The 26,821-nt window shown below is 40.4% G+C and overlaps 1 protein-coding gene across 1 annotated transcript in view; it reads right to left on the bottom strand.

The window, feature by feature from the left end:
• Window positions 1–252: 252 nt before the first annotated feature.
• The window catches only part of unc45b (unc-45 myosin chaperone B), a 77,828-nt gene continuing 51,259 nt past the window's right edge, over window positions 253–26,821 (bottom strand). Inside the window, exons 12-20 of the mRNA XM_043716985.1 lie at window positions 23,115–23,256; window positions 18,988–19,128; window positions 13,155–13,282; window positions 12,104–12,170; window positions 10,363–10,476; window positions 8,723–8,838; window positions 3,675–3,792; window positions 2,469–2,624; window positions 253–856 (exon numbers count right to left, since the gene is read on the bottom strand). Coding sequence (XP_043572920.1) covers window positions 596–856; window positions 2,469–2,624; window positions 3,675–3,792; window positions 8,723–8,838; window positions 10,363–10,476; window positions 12,104–12,170; window positions 13,155–13,282; window positions 18,988–19,128; window positions 23,115–23,256 — 1,243 coding nt within the window. The 3' untranslated portion in view covers window positions 253–595. The remainder of the gene's footprint in view (window positions 857–2,468; window positions 2,625–3,674; window positions 3,793–8,722; window positions 8,839–10,362; window positions 10,477–12,103; window positions 12,171–13,154; window positions 13,283–18,987; window positions 19,129–23,114; window positions 23,257–26,821) is intronic.

The raw sequence follows: 26,821 nt of genomic DNA, 5'->3' as shown, positions 1-26,821 counted from the left end.
AGGACTCTAAGTGCTTAAATTTCTTTCCTAAACTCTTTTCTTCATTCATGATGCTTCTTAAAGCCTATCACTTGTGACCAAGCTTTTGGTCACCTGTCTTAAATTTCATTATGTGGCAATTTTTAGTGATAATTCTTATCATCTCTGGAACCTATGCAGTGTTAAAGATACAATATAAATGCAAGTTGTTGCTTTGGGTCAAAGTCTAAGAAGGGTATAAGCACACATCAGTAAAAAAATTCAATGACACAGTTTAACAGTAATCTCTTTACTTGCTCAAAGAAAGTTTAGGCTCCAGTCCTCGGTATTCAAAGTGATACAGTAAAAAGGCAAATGTAAAATTAAAAATAGCATGTTTACTCATTTTTGATGTGTTTTCCAGTTAAAGTCTTGTTGCAAGCATGAAGTAAATAATTATTTCAAACTGACAAATGCTTTCTAATGTTCGTGCAACACAGTCAAAATGGTAATTTGCTTGATAAATAATCAGCATCTGGAGTGATACAGGCTTTGAGTAAATATCCAGTTACTTCTTAAAATCTGGTCTAATTCTGATATCTAAGCCATTTGCACTGGCTGCTGTTTATGTTGCAGACTAAGATGTTGGTTTAATAAGAGAGTAATCCATTGCTTTAGTCAAGCATTCACGAGCCACATTGATACATTCTTGGTGTTTTACATTATTTTCCAATTTGCTAATGACTGTCAGGATTTCCAGCATTTCACTCTCAATCAGCTTTTTGCCAATTTCTTTGTCTGCCTCCATCAAGTTGAAAACAATGACCAGGCCTCGGTGCTGAATTTCCACATTGTCGTGGATACAGAGTCGCTGCAAGATTTCGAGCCACTGAGCAGTCTGTGCACAAAGACAGAAACAAAATCCAATCAAGATTCCTTCAAAATTCTGTTCCAATGTGTTAACCGTAAACTCTTGTGAGGCACTATGGCTACGGGGACCATGTGACAACCAAAGTAGCAGCATGGTCAAATAAGGCCAAGAGAGTTACTAGTGACTGACTGAGGAATGGATTGTCATTAATGATTTGAACGTTAGAGATAGGGAGGCATGTCACAATGAAGAGATTTGAAAACGTGGATGGGAATTTTAAGTTTGAGTCAATACTCATAACTGGGAACCAGTGTGGATTAGCGCAATGGTGTGGGGGAAATGAACTGTGGTGCAAAGAAGTGTTTGGGTGGCTGAGTTTTAGATTGGCTCAAGATTACAGAAGGTGGAATTTGAAAGGCCATTGAAATGGTCAGCTCCAGTTCATCATGAATGTTCATCAGATTGTTCCAGGGATAAGAGGACATTGTCCCTGGATGAGAAGCTGAACAAATTGGATCCATGCTCTCTCAAGATAAGAAGAATGAAAGGTGAAATCATTGAAACTTACAAGATTCTGAATGGGCTTCAAAGGATAGATGCTGAAAAGTTGATCCCCCTGGCTGGAGTGTCTAAAGCTTGAGGTGTGTGTTGGCAGACTTTTAGGACAAGGACATCAATTATTTAGGACTGAGATGAGGAGAAATTTCAATTCTCCATTTCATCATGGATACTATAGTTAAGTATCTCTAAGGTATGAAATCAATAGATTTTTCAGAATAGAATTAAGGGATATGGTGGCTGAACAGAAAAGTAGAGTCAAATCAGAAGGCTCTACCTGATCAAATTTAACAGCAAAGGAGACTTGAAAAGCTAAATGACCTACTCTTTTTCCTACTTCTTCTGGTCTTGTGTACAAGTGGAAGTTATGATGTTGCCAAGTGGAACATATAGATGGGAAATACTGGGAGGCCAAAAATGGGTTGTGATGGTTCTGGAGTGGGAAGAGAAGCCAGTACAGGTAATTCTCTATTTGGATAAGAGGATCCAGGTGAGGAGCAATCCCAGCCAGCTAAGCAATGGTGGTGATGCAATGATGCAATGGAGGGGGTTAATATAGTCTACGGTTTCAGAAAAGTCAAGAAGGATGAACAGCTATGGTTTACAAGAGCACGCAAGTTTGGTGCTTTTTACTGATGGCACACCCAATGGCATTATCATGTGAAGTATTGACTACCTTGCATTTCTACAGAGAGTTTCACAACTTCAAGACATTCCAAAGCACTTTATGGCTAATACAATACATATGAAATGCTGTGCGTGTTGTAATGTACAAAATGAAGCAGCAAGATCAAAGATAATTTATCTTGAATATGTTCATCAGGAATAAATATTAGCCAGGTCACTCCACCTATTCTTTGTTGAATAATAGCCATTTTGTTTTATGACCACTTGAGAGGGCAGATTGGGCCTACTTAATATTATGCTGTGTTTCCCTATATTTCAACAATGCTGACCGTGCTTCAGAAGCACTTCATTGGTTGTAAAGCATTTGTAGGCTGCTATATGAATGCAAGCTCATTCTAATGTTAAGGATTATAGGATCATGCTAGTCCTGCAACTGCCAACAGATGACACTCACCACTCTTGTCAACTTGTGGCAGAGTTCCTTCCGGCTAGCGGTAAGCATGGCAACAGCTCCTGCAGCTGCCATCTGGACCTTTACGTCATCTTCACCACAGAGTAGCACCAGTAGCTTCATTCGGTCATTTCCTTCAGCCACAAAACGTTCTTGAACCTTAATAATGATAGAAGGACTTCAGGCTCTAATGACTGCTGTGGAAGTACTTTGCTCGATCTTAAGAGAGTCTAATTGTTTTACACTATTAATAATAATCATTCCTTCAATAATACTTTGGGACCGATCTTGCTGGGACACAATTGGCATGTTAAAGACACAGGCTGTTATTAATAGAACACATCACCAAGTTCAGGGCAAAGGGAAGAGATACAGTGTAAGTTGTGAATCTCCAGAACTTGCCATTTGATCTACTCTGCTTCACTCAAACAGCATCTCATCTTTAGCCTCCTTGTTATTTCTAATAATAGATTTGCACAATAAATTGATTCTAAACTCATTGCAGGAAGTTAGGCTGGTAATTAACAGTGTAAGTCCTTTACATTAATGACAATTTATACAGTGTTAATCAAGTTCTTCAACAATTTCCGCCGTTGAGTTTCTCTCACGCATGATGTGCATTGTTGTTGGAAGTTTTGTAAATTTCTTTCAAATTAATCTCCCTTCCATGTTTTTTTTTCTTTTTCTCTCTGTTCCTCTTCAGTCTTTTTTTCTCTTTCTTTATTTAGTTTTTGGGACCTCTCACAAAACTAATTCACATTATGTCCTTCTCCATTGTTCAACTGCTTATTTTGTAATCCATAAATCTCACTTTTGAAGAGAGACTGTTCTGTTGTTCACTGAGGTTCCATTTGTCCCTGCTGTACCATTGGTAACTCACACTCTCAATAAACTATGTTGCAAAATATTTGAAGAGAAAAGGTGCAGGAAAGGATATAAGTAACATGACAAGCAGTGGTATGCCTCACTAGATCAAAATCTGGGCCAACAGTGGAACAGATTAAGTTGTGGCTGAGCGATAATTGGACAATGTTCATTTTAACTTGTATATTGGATCAGTTTCTATAGGATAAAGGAACTTTTAAATACATCGCTTTCCCATACTATTTTCACTTCTAAAACTGTTCACAATTGACAAACAATATCGACTTTTTACCCCTTAATTTTGAATAATAGTCACACTAATACCTTCTGTTGATATTCACTTACATCCTTGCAGACAACCATATTGCACATACACTCAGTGGCTGCTTGTCGAATTTGATCATGTTCCTCAAACATGTAACATTCAATCTCAGGTAATGCCTTCTCCTTGATTATTTTTTGCCTAAAAAGAGAAAGGAAGACTTCCATTTATAGACCAGGTTTCACAATTGTGAGACACCTCAAAGTGCTTTAAACATAACAAAGTGCTTCTGAAGTCTAGTCGCTGTTGTAATGAAGGAAATACACCAGCTAAATTGCATGCATGTTCCCACAAGCCACAATGGTATTAATAACCAGATAATGGGTAGCAAAGTGGCTACGGGTAGCACTGCAGCTACGGGAAACATGGTAGTTTATGGGCGGCACGGTAGCTCAGTGGTTAGCACTGCTGCCTCACAGTTCAGGGACCCGGGTTCAATTCCAGCCTCGGGCGACCGTCTGTGTGGAGTGTGCATATTCTCCCCGCGTCTGTGTGGGTTTCCTCTGGATGCTCTGGTTTCCTTCTACAATCCAAAAATGTGCAGGTTTGGTGAATTGGCCAAGCTAAATTACCTATAGTGTTAGGTGCATTAGTCAGGGGTAAATATGGGGAATGGGTTACTCTTCGGAGGGTCGGTGTGGACTTGTTGGGCTGAAGGGTCTGAGGGTCGGTGTGGACTTGTTGGGCTGAAGGGTCTGTTTCCATACTGTAGGGAATCTAATCTAATAATCTGCTTTTATAGTGAGATGAGTGATTTTTTGGCTGAGGGATACATGTCGGCCAGGACACTACGGAGACTGATAGTGTTGTGGGATTGATTACACTTACTTGGGAGGACAGACAGGTCATGCAGAAGACAGCACCTCTGATACTGTAGCACTCGTACAGTGTCCCTGTGAATGTATCAGGCCAGATTTACAGCTCAAGACTGTGGAGTCAGACCTGAACTCTCAACTTGCTGACTCAGAGGGTAGAATGTTAGCCCTATACCACAGGTGATGTAAAAAATGTTAGAAAATGGGACAAGGTAATTAATAAGACTTGAAAAAGCTACAATAAGGTGTGGGTAGGTGGAATCTTCTACCTGCACGTGGCCACTGGGATGGTTCATCCCCAAGATTCTCCACTACTGGAATTTTCACCCCCCACCGTCAGGTGCAGTATGCTTTATTCCTCCTCTGTAGATGGGCTGAATGAACTCCAAGTGGGAATTCCATGCCTCACTGAGCAGAAGGACCACCCTATGGAGTTCCACAAGTGCTTGCTAGCATGCACATCAGAACCATGGGCAGGCCCAAGCAGTCATCCCCATGGGCCACAATCCAGGTATGCCCAGGGGCTTTAGGCTAGGGTTTGTTTTCTCAACTCAAGGACATGGAGGTGACTAACAGTCCAGTGGTGGGATTTAAAGATGAAGATTGGAAGGAAAATAGGGTGCTATCTTCTTGAGGGTGTTCGCCAATTGGGCAAGGGGTACTCTCCAACATCAGCACCCTGTTTATTCCTGCCACTATAAGCATTTAAAAAAAGTCTGTGCATCCTACACCTGCCTGACTTCTGACAATAGCCATATTGTGATGTAGGTGGAATAATACAGGGGTCAATTTAACAAGCTTAGCTGGCCCTTCTTTTTATTTAGTTATAGTGTGTGGGCTGAAAATGTGTTGCTGGAAAAGCGCAGCAGGTCAGGCAGCATCCAGGGAACAGGAGAATCGACGTTTCGGGCATAAGCCCTTCTTCAGGAATCCCCTGAAGAAGGGCTTATGCCCGAAACGTCGGTTCTCCTGTTCCCTGGATGCTGCCTGACCTGCTGCACTTTTCCAGCAACACATTTTCAGCTCTGATCTCCAGCATCTGCAGACCTCACTTTCTCCTCTACAGTGTGTGGGCACCAGGTTTGTTAGATTTCTAACCAACCAGCTGGATGGCCGCCAGATTTCTCCCATGCACCCTGTCCTCTGTGATTTCCCTCGCAGTGTTACATTCTCCGTAGATGCTGTCAAACTTGCCCACCATTTTTAGCATTCTGCTTTAATTGTCTTGTGATGTACTCAGGTGGTAAATCAGACAAAAGATAGCCTACTATCCCTGGTGTTGGACCTCTACTAGAGCAGACCTTTCTGCAGCCGTGTACATTATTTTTCATTTTCATCTCTAATTGATCCATTAATGCAAAATATCAACTCAATTGATGTCTAGAAAAATGCCCTTAGCATGCTGAAGCACTCATGCGCGCCCATTCATCATGCTTTGTCTTGACATTTGCAGTATGTGCAAATACACTTAATGTTTGCAAGCTGCTTTACTCCATTGCATTAAAAAAAACACACTTACTTATTAAAAACTTCTTTCAGAATCACTCCATTAGCTACCATTTGTGGAATAAAATCTGTTCAAGATTTGAAACAGTGAGCAATTCTAGCTCTCAGATTATGAAAGAATTTGGAGGCAATGAGTAAGGTGCAACATTATTTAACAAGTGGGAGCTGGAGTAGGTCACTCAACGCTTTCAGCACACTTCATTCAAAGAAAATCAAGGCTGATACAATATTTTCTTGCACCTTCCCCATTTTCCTTGATTCTCTTAGTCTGTAGAAATCTATCGATCTCTGTCTTGAACATAATCATTGACGGAGCCTCCACAGCCCTCTGGGGAAGAAGATTGTAAAGATTCATCTTCCACTGAGTGAGGAAATTCTTTTCGTCTCAGTCCTAAATGTCCTGTCCCTAAAAGGTGAAAAAGCATCCTTCCATCTACCCTCTGTTATCTGAACTGACCCCTCTGGAACTAACAACCTTGTACCCAATTCCACCAGATGTGGCACCCACCATTCCACTCTGACCTGACACACGCACATACACCTAACCCAATGACACCTCCCTCTATCTGATCCCATTTGGAACTGAGACTCCTCCCCGGACAACATGGATTTGGGCATGAGTCTTAAAGAGTCGAGGACATTTAGAAGCTAGGAATAGGTGATTGGTGGGTTTGTTAGTTAACAATGGTATTAGCACAATGGAGAGAGATTATATTCATTCAGGAAACCAGGATTGGGAAACAGTTTGGATAGAAACGGGAACAGGTAAATGCACAAAGTCACTTGTGGGAATTTTATACAGGTTCTCTTAACAATGGCTATATGGTAGGGTGAAGCAGAAAGGAAAAAAATAATGTGAGAAAGGCACAGCAATAATCATGAGAGATTGTAATCTATGTATATTGACTGGAAAAGTTGGATGGAAAAAAGTAATGAAGATGAGAAGCTTAGAATGCTTTTGGGATAGTTTCTTAGAATGTAGGCTATACCTGCCATTGTACAACAAGATAAGGTTAATTAATGATCTCATAGTGATGGTGACCTTAGGTAGCAGCAGAATAATATGATTGCATTTTGCATTCATTTTGAGGGAGAAAGGATGGGTCGGAGACTTTTTAAAATTTAAACAAGGGAAATTATAAAGACATGAAAGCATGGCTGTCTAAAGTGACTTGACTTTCAAAAATTAGATTAAAGGACAAGTTAATAAAGATTCAGAGGCAGACCTTTAAGGGTATATTTCAAAAGGCACGGAATATATACTTTCTAAAGAGTCAGGAAAAACCTAAGGAACCATCTGTGTCTCACAAAAAATGTTAAAGATAGTATCAAACATAAATAAAAACCTTTTAATTGTGCAAAAGTAGGGCAGAATATAGAAATAAAACACAAAGAATAATCAGAAAATGGAAGAATGGAAACATTAGAGCGGGAGGGAAAGCTAACCTCTGGACAGATACATGGCAGATGCAGTTTAATGTGGATAAATGCATGGTTATCCACTTTGGTGGCAAGAACAGGAAGGCAGATTACTACCTAAATGGAGTCAAGTTAGGTAAAGGGGCAGTACAAAGGGACCTGGGTGTTCTTGTACACCAGTCAATGAAGGCAAGCATGCAGGTACAGCAGGTAGTGAAGAAAGCAAATAGCATGCTGGCCTTATGTTGAAAGATTGGAGCGACTGGACTTGTATACTCTTGAGTTTAGAAGACTGAGAGGGGATCTGATTGAGACGTATAAGATTATTAAAGGATTGGACACTATGGAGGCAGGAAACATGTTCCGCTGATGGGTGAGTCCCAAAACAGAGGACACAGCTTAAAAATAAGAGGTAGGCCATTTACGACAGAGATGAGGAGAAACATCTTCACCCAGAGTGTGGTGGCTGTGTGGAATGCTCTGCCCCAGAGGGCAGTGGAGGCCCAGTCTCTGGGTTCGTTTAAGAAAGAGTTGGATAGAGCTCTCAAGAATTGTGGAATCAAGGGTTATGGAGATAAGGCAGGAACAGGATACTGATTGAGGATGATCAACCATGATCATAATGAATGGTGGTGCAGGCTCGAAGGGCAGAATGGCCTACTCCTGCACCTATTGTCTAACCTGAAATAAAAACAAATAAGAATTGTTTCTATCAATAAGTAAAGAAGAAAAGAATTAATAAAGTGAGCGTTAGTCCAGAGAAAATGAGACTGCAGAATTAATAATAGAAAATCAAGAAAGCAGGCGAACTGAACAGGTATTTTTCACCAGTTTTCTCTATAGAGGTTATGAGTAACATCCCAGGAGCAATGTTAAATCAGCAGATGCAAGGTGGGAGGAACTCTGGAAAATCACAATCACCAAAGAAGTGATACTATGGAATTGTTGGAGCTGTGAGCCAAGAAGTGCTCAGAGCCCAATGGCAAGTTATCGAGAGAGGAGATGAGCAAATCTTTCTTTAAGGTAGTAAGTAATTGTGATCTGGAATGAACTGCCCAAAATGGCAGAAACAGATTAAGTAATAACTTTAAAAAATTGGATAAACATTTGAAAATAAAATGAATATGAAGTGGAATAATGCTACGGAGAAAAAGCAGAGCTAGGGGATAATTTGGATTGCACTTTCTAAAATCCAGCACAGGAAAGATAGGCCAAATGGATTCCATCTGTGTTGTCAGATTCTGCAATACACAAATGGCATTAAATCTTTCAAAACGGCAATTTGCAAAACCCTTATTTGTATAATTTAATAAAATCAAAAGTGAACTTGCCTTAGTTTTTCACTTTTTGCAGAAAGGTTTGTGAGACTCATTAGAGCTTCATAGTTTTGTATACCATCTCGCTCTGTGTTCAACAAACTGACGAGTGGCCTCACAACTTCGTAGATCTGAAAGTACCAAAAAGATACATTTTCTATGATTAATTTTAACACAGTTGCATGGATTTATTATATATGACTGAAGCACAACTTTTTCTTTAAAGATACTTAATCATCCACACTACCAAGTATCTGACCATTAGCCCAGTACCCCATCTTTTTGTTACTAGTTAGGAGTTCAACAGTGTGCTGTGTAGAAACAGGCTAAGAAAGTCTCTCTCTCTTTCTTTCTTTCTGCTCTTCTAACTGCAACCCGTAAGCATCTGTTCCATTGTTTTACTGTTTTTTTAAGGTGTTTTGTTCATTGGGACTGTTGTGTATATTCAGAACAGCATAATTAAGTTTAGTTTGGATAGACTGAGTTCTGTAGCATTTCTTCATTCCATTCTTTGTGTTTCGTTGCATACTTCTGTGAATACATTGCTGTCTGTTTTAAAACCTGGTAGTCAACCTAGCTAACTTACTCCGGGTAATTTTCACTATACACTTACTGAAACAAATTGCAAAGTTATGGTCTGGGTTGCCTGCTCAAGAATGTTTTGAGTGGTCTGGCCTAGTCCATAACAGATGTCACAGAATCCTTACAGTGTGGAAACTGGCCATTTGGCCCAACAAGTCCACACGACCCTCCAAAGATTAACTCACCCAGACCAATTCCCCTACATTTACCCCTGACTAATGTACCCAACCTATACATCCTTGAACATATGGGCAATTTAGCATGGCCAATTCACCTAACCTGCACATTTTTGGATTGCGGGAGGAAACCCACGGAGACATGGTGAGAACATGCAAACTCCACACAGAGTCACCCAAGGCTGGGATTGAACCTGGTTCCCTGACTGCCACGAGGCAGCAGTGCTAACCATTGAGCCACTGTGCCACATAGGCTAAAAGCCAGGCTGATTATCAGGCTGATATTCTATTCTCAGTGGCAATAAATAATGCAATTTGATCATTACACTTGCACTCACCTGTGAACTGCCCATAGGCCTCTGCACCAGGAATTACTGCCAGCTCATGATGCAACATCCCAACCCTCTCTATAGGGCATCTCAAGTCAACATTAATAGCACAAGCAACATTGTTTTGGGGTGATACAATCAGATTAAAAATTATTCATAAGCAGCACAAAACCTAAACCAGGAGATGATCATTCGAGTACTTAGTTCAATATTAAATCAGGTACAGAAAGCAAAATAAAAAGAGTGAAATTAAAGATGGGATGTAAAGGAATGGATAAAGCAAAATATAAATATTTTAAAAATTAAACTTAATAAATGCAGAGTCTCATCTTTTAATTACTGTTGCACATTAAAAGAAACACATTTGTTTCTTTTAGTATGCAATAATAATTAAAAGGTGAGACTCCACATTCACTAAGTTTAATTTTCAGTACCAAAGAGTTTGTTTAGCAATAATTAGAAATGCAATTCCATTAAAGATTTCACTCAACTGAATAAGTCCTAACTCTACCTAGGACATGTAATATCTATTACTTTAATGACATCAATTTGATACTGTCCCACTTACCCTTTCACCCGGGAAGGCTATTTCTGGGTCAGAGATGGCAGCAATCTTAGCAAGTGCATGGGACGCCTTAATTTTACCAATGTCTGTGCCATGTAGGGCAAGAGGCAGTAAGGTCTGAAAAAGAGAATAAACAAGTGAGAGAATGAAGAGGGAGAATATGCCTTATGAAGAGAGACGACGGAATCCTACAATTTAACTGTATGGAAGCCATTGTACTCTATGTATTTATACTGGCTCTATAAAAGAACCATTTACCTAAACCTACTTCTGAGAAGCTTCCATAAAACTTTTAAAATGTTTCTTTTTCATTAATTTCATAGTGACAGAGTGACTTCTTTTAGCTTGATTGTTACTCTTAGTATTCCAATACATCGTTCATGACCAAAGGCATCTATTTAAGCAATTGCAGAACAGATCAAGGGATATTGAATAGATTCATGTCTTTTTTTCACATTTTAAAAACTATTCCTTTTTTTATTTGCTTTTCATTGCATTTTAAGTCAACCGTGCTTACACCTTCTGCTGTCTTATTTTGTCAGCTAAACTGTTTGGAAGGCCTGCTCCATAGATTTCATAAGATAATGGAATCACTTTGAAGGAAAGATACTTTCTCTTCCAAATATCAGATCAAAAAATAAAATGATTCAATAATGTACTGATGGGAAATGTCCACTCTCCCAAATCCCTCTGATAATTACTGAATACCATATTGTGAAGTTTAACACATCCTCATGCTATCAAAGGTGTTAATATAGTTCTTGCATTCATTATGAATTGAAATACTAAGGAGCAGATGGACATGTTTTTAATAGTAATGCGTTGAAGGGTTATAGTAAGCTGGCAGAAAAATGAAGTTGAGGCCAAAATGAGATCAGCCATGATTGTATCAAATGACAGAGCAGACTGCAAGGGTTGGATGGGCAATTCTTGCTCTTAATTTTTATTAGGCTCTGTTTTGCACTGACTATTAAAGTTAGGTTGAAAATGTCGCAATAGTTGTGTTTAGCTATGGAGTACTGGGCTAAGGTTTTAACCACATGTAATGTAATTATCAAGTAATTCATTGATAATGAATTATTCATCACACCCCTAATTAATTATTCATTACCGTCCATATGCACATACAACCCAATCTGGTTATTCTCTCCTGTTCATAACTGTGAACACGTACAGCTATCATTATTGTAACTACTCACAATACTCAGCCAATGCAATTTTAATCAGCTGCAATATAATGTCTATCTTCAAGGATTTACATCGACGCTTCACATTTAATGATGGTTTCAGAACCAAAAGTTTATACTTCACAGGAAAGATTGAAGAAACTGGGATTAGTATTTTCCCCAGAAAGTAACCGTCTAACGTGTTACCAGATAAAAGTCTTTTAGATAAGATAGGGGTTTGACAGAATAATCATGAGGAATAGGTTTCGACTGATGGAGGAGACTAAAACTAAGAGGCCTAATTATCAGATAGTAACTAATACCTTCAGTAGAAATTTCTTAACCCAGAGAGCAATGGCAATATGGAACCCATTGCCACACTAAATGGTTAAGCTGATAAATTTAAGGAGAAACTGACAAGTCATACAATGGAAAAATGAATTGAGAATATGCTGATAGGATGAATTGATGTTGGGTGGGGTGTGAGGCTTGTGTGGAGCACCAACCCCAGGATAGAACAGTTGAGTCAGACGGCCTGTTTCTATGATGGAAGGTTGATGGCCATTCTGTGTAATTACCTTTCCACCACCTTGTGCCACAACTTTACCACGATCTCTAACATCTTCAACCAATGCAAGGAACACCCTAAGGAACCAAATTGAAATTAGATTCAGTTTAAAGAAAGACATAATGCTTTTAAAGTGAAAATATTGTTCAGTTATGTAACACTGATAGTGCAGTACACAGGATATAGTGTTGAAAATGTGTTGCTGGAAAAGCGCATCTTACAAGGATGCCTTCCTTGAAGAAGCTCTCTTCCTCCCTCTACAAGGATTTCAGTGAGTCCCTCTCTCACTGCACACCCCAGGTCATCTCCTCTGCACAGAAGCTCTTCAGCCAGCTTTTCCAGCAACACATTTTCAGCTCTGATCTCCAGCATCTGCAGTCCTCACTTTCTCCTATAGGATATAGTGTGGCAGGTTGCATACGTTTGAAATGCCATCAATAGGCATCTGTAGGCAGCATGCTCACCTCTGGGACAGGAAATCCCAATCCAGAGATTCAAGCTAAAATCCAAGCTGACACCCAGTGGTCAGTACTGAGGGACTACTGCACTGACAGTGGAGCTGGTTTCCAGATAAGCCAAACCAAAACTCTGCAAATAATCCCTGAGCCACTATTTTGATGAAAAGTCATGGAGTTATCCCTGGTCTCCTGGCCAATATGCATCCCTCAACAAAATCACAAAGGAGCTTTGACATGTCCTGAGATTATAACAGGTGCTACATAAAAGCAAGTCTTCTTTAAGAGAATATCCCTGGGAGCTGGCAATGGAAATTGGTAACAGTACCTGCCTGATGGCTATATTGCTTAATGGTGTTGATGCGCTGACCTGGTTCAATGATCGCACACCTAGCCTCTAAGTTAAAAGGCCAAGTCTTCACACCTTACTGCAATATGAAGGTACATAATACAGCCTGAAGCTTTGGTGCAGTACAGAGGGAGTGCTGTGCAGTCGAAGATTTCATCATTCACGAGATGCATTAATTTGAGGCTCAATCTGCCTATTCAGGTTTAACCGTGTTCCTTCCCTTTAGGTCGTTAACCAAACTGAGACATATATCTTACCTGGCCATGAGCTCCTTGGTCTGGTCTGTTAGAATGGCACTGTCTGCCTTCAGCATGACAGCAAGGGCAGAGACAACACCAACTTTGATCAAACGCTTGACGCGCATCATCACAAAGTCTTTCTTATCCTGTAACAATACCAGTGACCATCAATTCACATTTAAAATGATCTCACATTTTTTTAATATCTTGTTTTTCTTTTTCAGCCCACTTAGGCCCTGATTTTCACCGCGACAAGAGAGGTCTCTGTTGTGGTGAAAATGCTGGAAGATGTTGGGAATCCCAAGTCCCACTTACAAACACAGTATCTCTCATATTCATGGGGGTGGGACTGGGGAGAGCAGGCCACCGATCAAGCATTTACAGTTTGTGGGGGTAACTGATCATTGAAATGATTAGCCCACCTCCACCAAGATCACCTAGGTGGGGAAATTCAAAACTAGGGAGCATTTTTTAAGGTGAAAAGAGAAAGCTATAAAAAAACATTTGCGGGGCAAATGTTTTACACAGAGTGTGGTTCATGAGTGGAATGAACTGCCAGATAAAGTGGTAGAGGTTGAAGGTATAGATACAACATTTAGGAGACATTTGGATAAGTATTGGAAATAACTCTTAGTAAGGTTTGGAGGAATATGGGACAAACGCAGGCAAGTGGGACTAGTTTAGCTTTGGGATGTGGTCAACAGGGACCAGTTGGACCAAAGGGTCTGTTTCCATGCTGTATGACTCTATAACTCCTATCAGATTTTGAAGATTAGACCAGGTAAACAGAGGTCTGTTCTCCATGCATTGCTTTTGGATTGCCATGATACCTGGAGAGCTGGGGTTTGTCTATGGATATTGTCCCATGACATAGAGGTGGTAGGGGTTCAGGAATTTTTTGGGGAGGCAATCAGGGATGCTTGGGAGTTCTTGTTCTTTGGATTGTTATATGTGGTTTGAGTGTAAAAGGTCCATAAGTCCTTTGGAACTGTCCAACTTGATACAACCTGTCAAAAAGTATGTAGAAGTATAATCAGTCTCAAGAAGTGTCAAAATGTGCTTTTCTCAATTGTTTTTCTCAATAGAATGTAATCTGCATATGGAACTTGAAGTAAAATAATTATTTTCTTCTGCTTAAAAAAATATGCTAGTCACGGCACGGCACAGTGGCACAGTGGTTAGCACTGCTGCCTTACAGCGCCTGAGACCCGGGTTCAATTCCCGCCTCAGGCGACTGACTGTGTGGAGTTTGCACGTTCTCCCCGTGTCTGCGTGGGTTTTCTCCGGGTGCTCCGGTTTCCTCCCACAGTCCAAAAGATGTGCAGGGTCAGGTGAATTGGCCATGCTAAATTGCCCGTAGTGTTAGGTAAGGGGTAAATGTAGGGGTAAATGTAGGGGTATGGGTGGGTTTCGCTTCGGCGGGTCGGTGTGGACTTGTTGGGCCGAAGGGCCTGTTTCCACACTGTAATGTAATCTAATCTAAAACTTTTCATCTTGCACTCATTAAAACATTTCACAGGACTATTGATTCAAGGGAAAGACCAATATTTAAACTGTAGAGTGCTGATTAATTGTCAAGTGGACTCTGATTGGTAGAGGTGTTGCAATGGCAAATGCACCCATTAACGCTGACTGACAGTTAACAGCCAGGTTTTATTAAAAAATTTTAAAAGCACCTTGACTTTGATCAGGGCATTGCTCTGTGAAATAAAGCAGCAAATGGTTGTCACCTATTTTATTGAATGGAAGTGGACATAGTATGACCTTTCTGTCTGTGTATTGCTATCGGTATATGTCTAGTTCACATCAGTGACTAACTAACAATCCTAAATTGGCTGTCAGGGTAATTTCTCACATGCACAGAATTATTCACCAGAAATTGCCCAGTCATGGAATTACATCTGGTTCTGGATGTAGGTTTGCTCACTAAACTGGAAGGTTAATTTCCAGACGTTTTGTCACCCTACTAGGTAGCATCTTCAGTGGGCCTCAGACGAAGCACTGTCAATGGTTCCTGCTTTCTATTTATATGTTTGTGTTCCTTTGGGTTGGTGATGTCATTTCCTGTGGTGATGTCATTTCCTGTTCTTTTTCTCAGGGGGTGGTAGATGGGGTCTAACTCGATGTGTCTGTCGATAGAGTTCCGGTCGGAATGAACATAGTCCGCCGATTTCTCAGAAACAAACCCAAACAAGCAGACAAAACATGTCCAGAAACCCTAACTACTCTCCCCTACATCAAAGACATCTTGGAAATAACTGCCAGACTACTCAGACCCCTTGGCATCACATAAGCCCACACACTCACCAACACACTAAAACAGCAGCTAATGAACTTGAAAGACCCTATACAGACAACAAGTAAAACTAATACCATTTACAAAACACCATGCAAGAACTGTAACAAACACTACTTTGGACAAAACTAGCCACAAAATGACATGATTCTCTCTCACTAGTATCCTTTCATATAGATAAGGAAGGACATCACTTAGGACACCCATTTAGGACAAGCCAAACAGAGAGAGACATGGGAATTACTAGAAACATGGCATTCCAACCGGAATTCTACCAACAAACACATCGAGTTAGACCCCATCTGCCAACCCCTAAGAAAAAGAACAGGAAATGATATTACCACAGGAAATGACATCATCAACCCAAGGAAACCCAAACATTTAATAGAAAGCAGGACTCATGTACAGTGCTTTGCTTGAGGCCCACTGAAGATGTTACCTAGTAGGGTGATGAAACGTCTGAAAATGAACCTTCCAGCTCAGCGAGCAAACTTACATCCAGAACCTCAACCAGAGCTACAAATCTTCTCAAAACTCGTTAATTACATCTGGCGTTAGAGATTGTGTTGTGAGTTTGGAAGCGTGAGCTGGTTGTTATGGTTGGTACTTTTCTGATTGCAAGCAAATGAAGGAATATGCTTCTTGATATAATCTGCAGTCTTTGGGATGCATTATTTGCACACCTGGAATCACACTGACACTGCTACTCATATACCATTTTACTCATTTGTGTTATAGACAGGACACCTTTTGGCTTAATGGCAAGATCCTGCTTGTGGCAAACAGCATCTGTGTTGTTACTGCCTACTTACAGTGGGAAACAGTTAGCTTCAACTTTTGAACTATCTTTCCCTTGCAGGATAATCTGAACTGGACTGGGAACTTTTCAGTCCTGGAGTGACCTTAAAGTATTTCTTGAGTTTGTGTGACCTGCAGCCCGAAATGATCTGCTAAGGATAGCCATTATCTTGCAGGATGGCTTGATGTGCCTTATTTCAACATCAGGTTTGCACACTGAACCACTAAGGGTCCTATTGATGACTTTGCCAATAAGGCCAATCTTTTAAGTGCATGAAACTATGGGAATCTCAACGTATATGCTGACCAGTGAAGGCAAGGTGGAGGCAGACAAAAGAGAATCCCCTGGTTGAAATTTAAACTGAGACATTGAGGAAAGGGGATCCTATTTAACTGTTTCACTTATATGTTTTGTTTCCAATAAGATTGGATATATGTGGATACTCAATGATGTCACAAAGCTGGTCCCCTTTTTCTAAAAGCTGTTCTTTTTCTATGTCCTTGGTGTTTTATCAGAGGGGTCAAAAACACTCTTGGTGCCGATTAGTCTGGTTTGTTACAGAGATTAAAGGGTATTGAGAGGCCATTTTTTTTATATGTTACCAGATGAGACTTCAGGCCAAAGTGGTCATGTTTTAGAAGGGGAGTGGTCAGCTCTCTAGCTGAGCAATTCAGTCCAGAACTAGTTAGGAGTTCAGCTGTGTGGAAACAGGCTGCGAAACTCACTCTCTCCTTCTGTCCTTCTAACTTCAACCTGTAAGCATTTGCTCCATTTTTAAAACGTTTTTAAAGGGGGTTTGCTTATTGGGACTGTTCCATGTATTCAGAACAGCATAATTAAATCTAGTTTGGTTAGTGAGTTCTGTAGGGTTTCTTTATTCTGTTCTTTGTGTTTCATTGTGTAATTTTGTGAATAAATTTCTGTCTGTCCGTTTTAAAACCTGGTTATCAACCTAACTAACTTACTCTGGGTAATTTTCACTGTATACTTACCGAAACAAATTGCAAATTTATGGTCTGAGTTGCCTGCTCAAGAATGTTTTGGGTGGTCTGGCCTAGTCCATAACAATGAATTGGTATTGTTGATGTGTACCCTTGAATTATCTTTCCTGCTGTCTGGACCTTTGAGATCTGAGAGCAGCAGCAACTTCCAGATCCAGAAGTCAATGCTGGGTGCCCATCGCATTGCACAGAACCTTGGAGCATGCACAGCCATGAAGCTTAGAGAGAATGATGATGAAGGGGAAACTCATGGTGGGTGGAAGTAGGCAGGAAGCTGCCATAAGGGAGTAAGAAGCCGTGGGAATGGTTGGAGAGTCAGAGTGTGACATGAGGAGCATATGGTGTAGGGATGTGAACAGTGAGGGCTGAAGGAATGGTTCATGTTTCTCACATTTTGAACCTGGTCCCCAGATGCCTTGAGTGGAAGTAAAGTGATTGTGAAAAAAGCTTACTTGTGTGTGAAGAATGCATGAACTCATTGGGATTGGCAAAGTTGACAAAGAACTGGCTCCAGGAAAATTGAGTAGAATTACATACGCTGGTACTAGGTATCACAGCCTGCCTGTCACATAAAACCATTACAGCTTTTGTGCTGCATGACTAATTTCCCAAAGTGGCATTTCACAAAGAATGTCTCATGGTGGATAGCTCCAAGTGGTTATTTATTGACATAAAAGATTACAAACTTAAGGATAAGGCACATGAGTGAAATGTTTGTTTACATAAGACATTGAGCATTTGAAGTGTTTCTTTTCAAACGGCATTAATTAATGACATTGGATTTTTTTTGTATCAATGAGGGTGTCCTTTTTTAAGGGTAAGATCATCAATAGACTGATAACCTAAGAAGCTTTCTGACAGGAGATAAAGTTATCTCCATGCTGGATAATTGGTGAGTTGACATAGAGAGAGAAAACCAAAAGATAGTGAGTGAGATGTATCATAGTTGGCATAGGGACCTTAGTGGGTCTTGGGGATGTTGGACATGTGAGGGACCATGGGAGATATATAGATTGGCATGGAGACATAAAGGGATGGATACAGGGGCATAGGCTGGCATGGATCAGGCATGAAAAGTGAGAGGTGTGTGTGAGGGGTAAGATTGGCAGAGATGTTTTATATTTTAATCTTTTAACTATGTGCATCTGAAGTCTGAATGAGAATCAGTGTGAAATTGTATCTGAGCATGAGATGATGCAATGGAAGACAGCTGTACATGCTAGGACCACCTGATGAAGGAGCATTGCATCGAAAGCTAATGTTTTCAAATAAACCTGTTAGACTATAACCTGATGTTGTGTGATTTTTAACTTTGCACAACACCAGCACCTCCATATCAGGACTCAGAAGGTAATACTCGCACCTCCAGATCAAATCATTCAAGTTCCATTCTAGAGACTGGAGCAGAAAACTCAGGCTACACCCATAGTCCAGTATTCCAGGAGTGCTGCACTGTCAGTGATGCCATCTTCCAAATGAGATGATTAAATGGAGGCTCGCTTACCACCTCGGGTGAATGCAAAAGATCCCATGGACATTATATGGAAGAGTTCTTATTGGTGCTCAGCTAACATTGAGCTTTCAAACAATATCAGTAAAAGAAAATGTGTCCATTGTTGCTTTTGGGAATTTGCTGGGTACAAATTGGCAGACATGTTTTCAACTTACAGCAATTACTTCATTGGTTGTAAAGTGCTTTGTGATAGTTGAAGTAATGAAAGGTACTATATAAATGTAAATCTTGTTTTGTTTTACCTTTGGATGGTCTTCAGGCACATGCTGTTTTGACAACTTTGCCAACTCAACCAGCTCTGGGATTTTCTCCTTGACATCATAACTGTTGGTGCAGTTCACCAGGATCGAAGCTACAGCATAAAGGATTGTCTTGTCAGCTGACTGTTGGAACGAAGGAAGAGATAGGATTAAGAGGAGATTTGATCATGGTGCTGAAAATTATGAGTGGTCTAGATTCAGTAAAGAGGGAGAAGCTGTTTCTCATTTGCACAAGGCTTGGGAATCAAAGGTCACTGACTCAAAGTGATTAGCAAAAGAAGAAATGGCGACATGAGAGGAAAAATGATGTCTAACAGCAAGTGGTTAGGTTCCAAAATTCACAGCCTGAGAGTGTGGGGGAGGTTGATTCAGTTACAGTTTTCAAAAGAGAATTGGATAAATATCTGAAGAGTAGATAATTGCAGAATTACGGAGAAAAGGCAAGAATAATGGACTAGGGGATTTATTCAAACTGAGAGCGGGCACAGACATGAAGGGCTGAATGACCTCCCTTCTGTCTCGTTATATGATAAGAAGCAAAGTGCTCTGTAAAAAATAGCCCCATTTAAAATTCAACAATTTGATTTTTTAAAGAAAATCATTACCAAAATAAATAACTTCCTTGTGCAGGAAATCCTGTAAAAATATGAAAAAAACTCCATCTCATGATTTGTTCACTGGGGTCACTCATGATTTGTTTTAATTTCACTTGAAAATGACAAGTGGATAAGGTGGTAATGAAGGTGTATGGCATACTTGCCTTCATCAGTCAGGACAAAAGTATAAAAGTATAAAAGTTGGCAAGTCATGCTGCAGTTGTATAAAACTTTGGTTAAGCCACGTTTGGAGTATTATGTGTAGTTCTGGTTGCCACACCATGGGAAGCATGTGGAGATTTTGGAGGGGTTGAAAAAGAGGTTTACCAGGACATTGCCTGGATTAGAGTGTACTAGCCATAAGGAGAGGTTCCTGATGAAGGGCTTTTGCCCGAAACGTCGATTTTGCCTGTCCTCGGATGCTGCCTGAATTGCTGTGCTCTTCCAGCACCACTGATCCAGATAAGGAGAGGTTGAACAAATTTGGATTTTTTGCGAGAGCATCAGAGGCGACCTCATAGAAATTTATAAAATTGAGAGCCATGGATTGAGTGGATAATCAGAGTCTTTTTGTCAGCATGGAAATAGTCAAATACTAGATGGCATAGGTTTAAGTTTGAGGGGGGGATGCTTTAAGGGATATTTGTGAGGAAAGATTTTTTTTTACACAGTGTGGTAGCTGTCTGGAACGTGCTAGCAGAGGAGGTGGTAGAAGCGGATATGATAGCAGCATTTAAAAGACATTTAGACAGATACATGAATATGCAGGGAATAGAGGGATAGGGACCATGCACAGGCAGATGGTGTTCATTTAGAATGGCATCATAGTTGGCACAGATGTGGTGGGCCAAAGGGCCTGTTCCTGTGCTATACTGTTCTGTGTTCTATCACATGTTGATCTAGCCTGGACAAACCAAAATTGGCAAATCTGTTGGCTTTAATCACTTTTTAATCATCTTTCAACAATGAATGTGTAAAATCCAGTTTGAGATGATAGTTTCACCAAGGATTCCTTCTCCATGTAGCAGAGGGAAAAACAGATCTGCCAGTTGAATAAAAATCGCAGTAATTGGAGCCCAAGAATTCATCAGATTGAGATAAAATGAGAACAAGAGGACAGAATTAAATTTGCAAATTAAGTATGATATGAAAGAAACATTTTCACACAGTGAATGTTAGAATGTGGAATGCACTGTCTGGGTGTGTTGTGGAGGGAGATTCCAATGATGACTTCAAGAAGGCTAGTTATTTAAATAAGAACATTATGCAGAGTTCAGAGAAAAGGCAGGAGAATAGCATTAAGTCGCAATCTCATTTAGAGAATTGATGCAGACATAACGGGCCAAATAGCCTTCTTTTGCACTATAGTTATTTAGTGCAAAAGAGAGAGATTCATGACAAAAGTAAATAGTTTAAAGTCCGTTTATTCAGTTGAATTTCATGAAGTTTTATTCAGTGACTATACTTTTGCCTCCACAATTTAATATAATCACATTGCAATAGGATCTCTCTCCATGTAATATTGAAATTGTTTAAAACTCACCATTCAGGTGAATCTTTCGCTAACATTCATTTAATACAATGCGGTAATGGCATTTGGCTGTTGGAGGGTATCAGCTGTAATCGGAACTTTAAATATGTAGAAAACAAAAACATGTATCTAAATTGCATTTTTAATGTGAAAAAATCTGAAGATACTTCATAGATGCTTTATGGGCGGCACGGTGGCACAGTGGTTAGCACTACTGCCTCACAGGTTCAATTCCCGCCTCAGGCGACTGACTGTGTGGAGTTTGCACATTCTCCCCATGTCTGCGTGGGTTTCCTCCGGGTGATCCGGTTTCCTCCCACAGTCCAAAAATGTGCAGGTTAGGTGAATTGACCATGCTAAATTGCCCGTAGTGTTAGGGGCAGGGGTAAAATGTAGAGGAATGGGTCTGGGTTGCGCATCGGTGTGGACTTGTTGGGCCGAAGGGCCTGTTCCCACGCTGTAAGTAATCTAATCTAGATGTATTAGAAAGGAAAATTTGACACCAAACCATATCAGGAGATTGAGCCATAGAGTTGTACAGCACGGAAACAGACCAATTTGTCTATGCCAACCAGATATCTTAAATTAATCAAGTCCCATTCGGTCCATATCCCTCTAAACCCTTCCTATTCATGTACCCATCAGCTGCATTTTAATTGTTGTGATTGTACCAGCCTCCATTACTTCCTCTAGCAACCGATTCCATAAACACGTCACCCTCTGTTGTCTTAGATCTCTATTATCTCTTTCCTCTCTCACCTTAAACCTACTTTTGGACTCTCCTACCTGGGAAAACGATCTTAACTATTCACCCTATTCATGTCCCTCAATCATTTTATAAACTTTTGTAAGGTCACCCCTCAGCCTCTGATGTTCCAGAGAAAATAGCCCCAGGCTACTTAACCTTTCCCTATAGCTCAAATCCTCCAACCCTGGCAACATCCTTGTAAATATTAAGACCTGTGGCCAAAAGCTTGTTCAGAGGTCACTTTAAATAAATCCTTAAATGAGGAAAGAGGGGTAGGGGTGGAAAGGTTTGAGGGAATTCCAGACACTAGGGCCCAAGCAGCTAAAGACATAGATATAAAGGTGGAATGGTTAAAACTGGGAATGATTTGGAGATGCCGGTGTTGGACTGGGGTGTACAAAGTTAAAAATCACACAACACCAGGTTATAGTCCAACAGGTTTAATTGGAAGCACACTAGCTTTCGGAGCGAGCTCTATCACCTGATGAAGGAGCGTCGCTCCGAAAGCTAGTGTGCTTCCAATTAAACCTGTTGGACTATAACCTGTGTTGTGTGATTTTTAACTTAAAACTGGGAAGGCTAAGATTAGAGAGCACAAACATCTCCAGATTTGTGAGGTTGGATAAAATTGCAGAGAAAGTGAGGGGTGAAGCTATGAAGGGATTTAAGAACAAGGATGAGAATTTTGAGACCAAGGTCTTGCTTGACTGAAAATCAATGTAGGGTCAGTGAGCGCAGGGTTGATGGTTCAACAGCATTTGATACAAATTAGGACACAAATGGCAGAATCTAAGGTGAACTCAAGTTCATGGACAGTGGAAGAAAGGACATCAGCCAGTGCATTGGAATATCCATGTGTAGGGTTAACAAAGGCATGGCAAGGGCTCACAGCAGCCAACACAAGGTTGTGGAAATCAGAGGTGGAAATCAACAGGCATTACGATGTAAAAGACATGAAGTTGGAAGCTCACCTTGAGGTCACTTAAGACACAATGGTTGTGAAAAGTTTGTTTCAGCCTCAGATGATCACTGGAAGAGGGGTGGACTGAGCTGAGGAATGCAGTTTGTGATGCAGAATGAAGATAATAACTTCTGTGTTCACAAAAGCTGGAAAGATCCTCATAACGATGCAAAAGAGGCAAATACTACCACATTCCTCATTCATTGATCTTTACAATGAAGGAGGTTGTAATACCATATAATACATTTAAATGAAACTATAGAGAGCATCTACCTTTGACAACTCAAACATTGCCTGCATCGCTGGTTCATCCTCTACAAAATCATCTTTCACGTCTGCGTCCAGTGTCAGGTAAGCCATTCCTTCAATCGCCCACTTTCTCGTACGAATGTCAATATTTTGATTGCATAGCCACCTAAAAAAGGAATTTAATTCATTTCAGGGTAAAAAATAATTTTATTCACATTAATCTATACAAAGCATATCTTGACATTTAAATTAGGAATTGAAAAGTCATGTTCTGATGTCCATTGATTGCTCTCATCATGAAGCTGTCTGGTTCACAAGTGGGTATGAGAAATGTCAGAATTTTTTTAATAAAATCCCTACACTGTGGCAACAGGCCATTTGGCCCAACAAGTCCACATTGACTCTCTGAAGAGTATCCCACCCAGTTCTATTCCCCTACCCTAATACTTTACATTTCCCTTTATTAATGCACCTAGCCTACATATCCCTGACGACCTTGGGCAATTTAGCATGGTCAATTCACCAAACCTGCACATCTTTGGACTGTGGGAGGAAACCAGAGCACCCAGAGGAAACCCACGGAGACACGGGGAGAATGTGCAAACTCCACAAACTACCCAGCATTGTGAAGCAGCAGGGCTAACCACTGAGCCACCATTTATCTTTTTAAATCAGGTTTTGTTCTCTGTGTCTCCCACATGAATAGGAAAAACATTTTTCTCATTTTAACTTGCCACTCATGAGCACGGTGTTATCATGTCAGTGGTTCAGCGGTCAATTTGGACACAGCAAGTTCCCTCAAACACTGATGTTACAGTAACGAAGAAATCAAGCGTGTTTTTGTATTGCTAATTAAGGGATAAATATTACCTAGAACACTGGAGAGAACTACTTTTCAAAAAGATTGACATAGAATCTTTAACATCCACTTGAGAAGGCAGTTGCGGCCTTAGTTTTCATTTCAGCAGATAGTCAGTACCCCTGCCATTATAGCATGCCTTCAGTATTTCATTGGGAGCGTCAGTCTACATTGTCTACTCAAGTATTATTAGTTCCTTTATTCATTCATGGAGTGTAGCACACTGCCCAGGCTGGCATTTATTGCCCACTCTAATTGCCCAGAGGGCAGTTGAGAATCAACCACACTGCTGTAGGTCTGGAGTCACACGTAGGCTACTCCAGATAAGGATGGCCGTTTCCTTGCCTAAAAGCCGTTAGTGAACCAGATGAGCTTTTCCAACAATCAACAATGCTTCATGGTCATCATTAGATTATTTTCCGAATCCATTCAGATTCAACCATCTGCCATCACAGGAATCAAACCTGAGTCTCCAGAACAACACTGGGGTGTTGTCCAGTCAATTGTCCAGTCAGACTAACATTAGGCCATCACCTCCCAAATATGTCTCACGATCTTCCAGTTTAGGGGCATAAACGCTATCCAAGGACCCATAGCTGACACACAAATCCATAGCTTAGAAATACCAATGTGTACATGTAAAATATAGCAAACGTTTTATTAACCAGCATGATATGTGCCAGTTGATGAAATATTCCGGTTGATCAAGAGGTTCCCATAATCAATGTAAAAACACGCGCTAAGTAATGGAGACCAAAAGCAGGGGAGATAAACATCACTACTTAAATCACTAAAATAATAATGCAACTTTGTCTTTAATAAAACCTACTGGCAGAGAGCTTTCTCACTAGAACCCTCGACTGACTACTCAGACACTGCGGTAAATCGCGGTATTTAAGGGGAAATTGACTTGCTAATTCATGTGGCCATTTGATTGAACAACAAATATATTTACATTAAGGTAAATAAACTTTAAAAACTATAATAATTGGACAAAATAACACAGTGAACTTCGCGTATTTGATGTATATACATTTTGCCGGTTTATCAAGAGTGCCCATTTATTATATGTCAGTCAAAACAGGGTTTGTTAAATTTTGAAATACATTTATTTATCTCACCTTCCACAATAATGCTGAACAATTCTTTCAGTCATAGAATCATACAGCAACGGAACAGGCCATTTGACCCACCATGTCTATGCCGACCAACAAACACCAAACCTCTCTAATTCCATTGCACTTGGTCCATTTTGTACTATGCGCATTGGGAAGAAATCCACACAGACACGAGAACAATGCACAAATTCCACACAGACAGTCACCCGAGGCTAGAATCAAACCCAGGTCCCTGGTGCTATGAGGCAGCAGTGCTAACCATTGAGCGACCATGCTACATCCTTCTAGAGAAGTGATTTCATGATCTACTCTGCCTACGCTTCATAATTTTGTTTTAACTCAATCAGACTCCCCTCAGCCTCCTCTAATCCAAAGTAAACAAACCCAACCTATCCAAACTCTTCTCATTATTGACATTTTTGATCCCAGACAATATTCTGGCGAATCTCCTCTGCACCCTCTCCAGGACAATCACATCCTTCCGAAAATGTGGTGACCAGAACTGCACACACTACTCCATCTGTGACCTAACCAATGTTTTTTGTTAAGTTGTAACAAGATCTTGGAGATCTTGTTAAGTTGTAACAAGATCTCCAAGAAGTCTTGCATATTCCGCCTTTCTCTGGTGGAACATCAGAAATTTGCTCTATGTTAACTCCAACTTTTGTGATATATAGGATTACAAATTGATAATGATCTGAAAGAACATTGATACAAATGGGTCTATGAAATTTTGATGAAACTGTACCTCTCTTTTTCATTTTTTAACTAATTTTGCCAAGGTATTATTAACTGCACTAGACAAATATTTAACAAAGTGGAAAACATTGTTTGGTTAGATAAGGAATTGAAGATTATGTGTAGTTTGTGTGATGTTGTCAAATGAAGTTAAAAATACACAACACCAGGTTATAGTCCAGCAGGTTTAATTGGAAGCACTAGCTTTTGGAGCGCTGCTCCTTCATCACCACAACCGCCTGATTTTTAACTTTGTACACCCCAGTCCAACACCGTTATCTCCAAATCATGGCTGTCATATGAGCTTGTGTGGGTAAGCAAGTCATTTTTAAAATACATTCTATAACTAAACTTGGTGAAACTTTCATGTACAAGGCCACAGATCCATGAAGGTGTCAGTACAGGTAGACAGGGTGGTGAAGAAGGTATACGAGATGTTTGCCTTCATTATCTGGGGCGTAGAATGTAGAAGCAAGGAGATCTTGTTACATCTTAACAAAAAACATTGGTTAGGTCACAGATGGAGTAGTGTGTGCAGTTCTGGTCACCACACTTTCGGAAGGATGTGATTGTCCTGGAGAGGGTGCAGAGGAGATTCGCCAGAATATTGTCTGGGATCAAAAATGTCAATAATGAGGAGAGTTTGGATAGGCTGGGTTTGTTTACTTTGGATTAGAGGAGGCTGAGGGGAGTCTGATTGAGTTAAAACAAAATTATGAAGCGTAGGCAGAGTAGATCATGACCTCTGTGCTACTCTATCCCCACCCCCACCCTCCTCTAGCTTATCTCTCCATGCTTCAGGCTCTCTGCCTTTATTCCTGATGAAGGGCTTTTGCCCGAAACGTCGATTGTGCCTGTCCTCGGATGCTGCCTGAATTGCTGTGCTCTTCCAGCACCACTAATCCAGAATCTGGTTTCCAGCATCTGCAGTCATGTTTTTACCTCGTTGATTTTAACCCTACTTCGAATCCTCTTGCAAGGATGCCTGCCTTGAAGAAGTTTTCCTCCTCTCTCTA

This window comes from Chiloscyllium plagiosum, chromosome 2, assembly GCF_004010195.1.
Source record: "Chiloscyllium plagiosum isolate BGI_BamShark_2017 chromosome 2, ASM401019v2, whole genome shotgun sequence".
Classification (NCBI taxonomy): Eukaryota; Metazoa; Chordata; class Chondrichthyes; order Orectolobiformes; family Hemiscylliidae; genus Chiloscyllium; species Chiloscyllium plagiosum.
The sequence above is the reverse complement of the archived record's forward strand: the minus strand, read 5'-3'. Positions and strand labels throughout refer to the sequence as shown.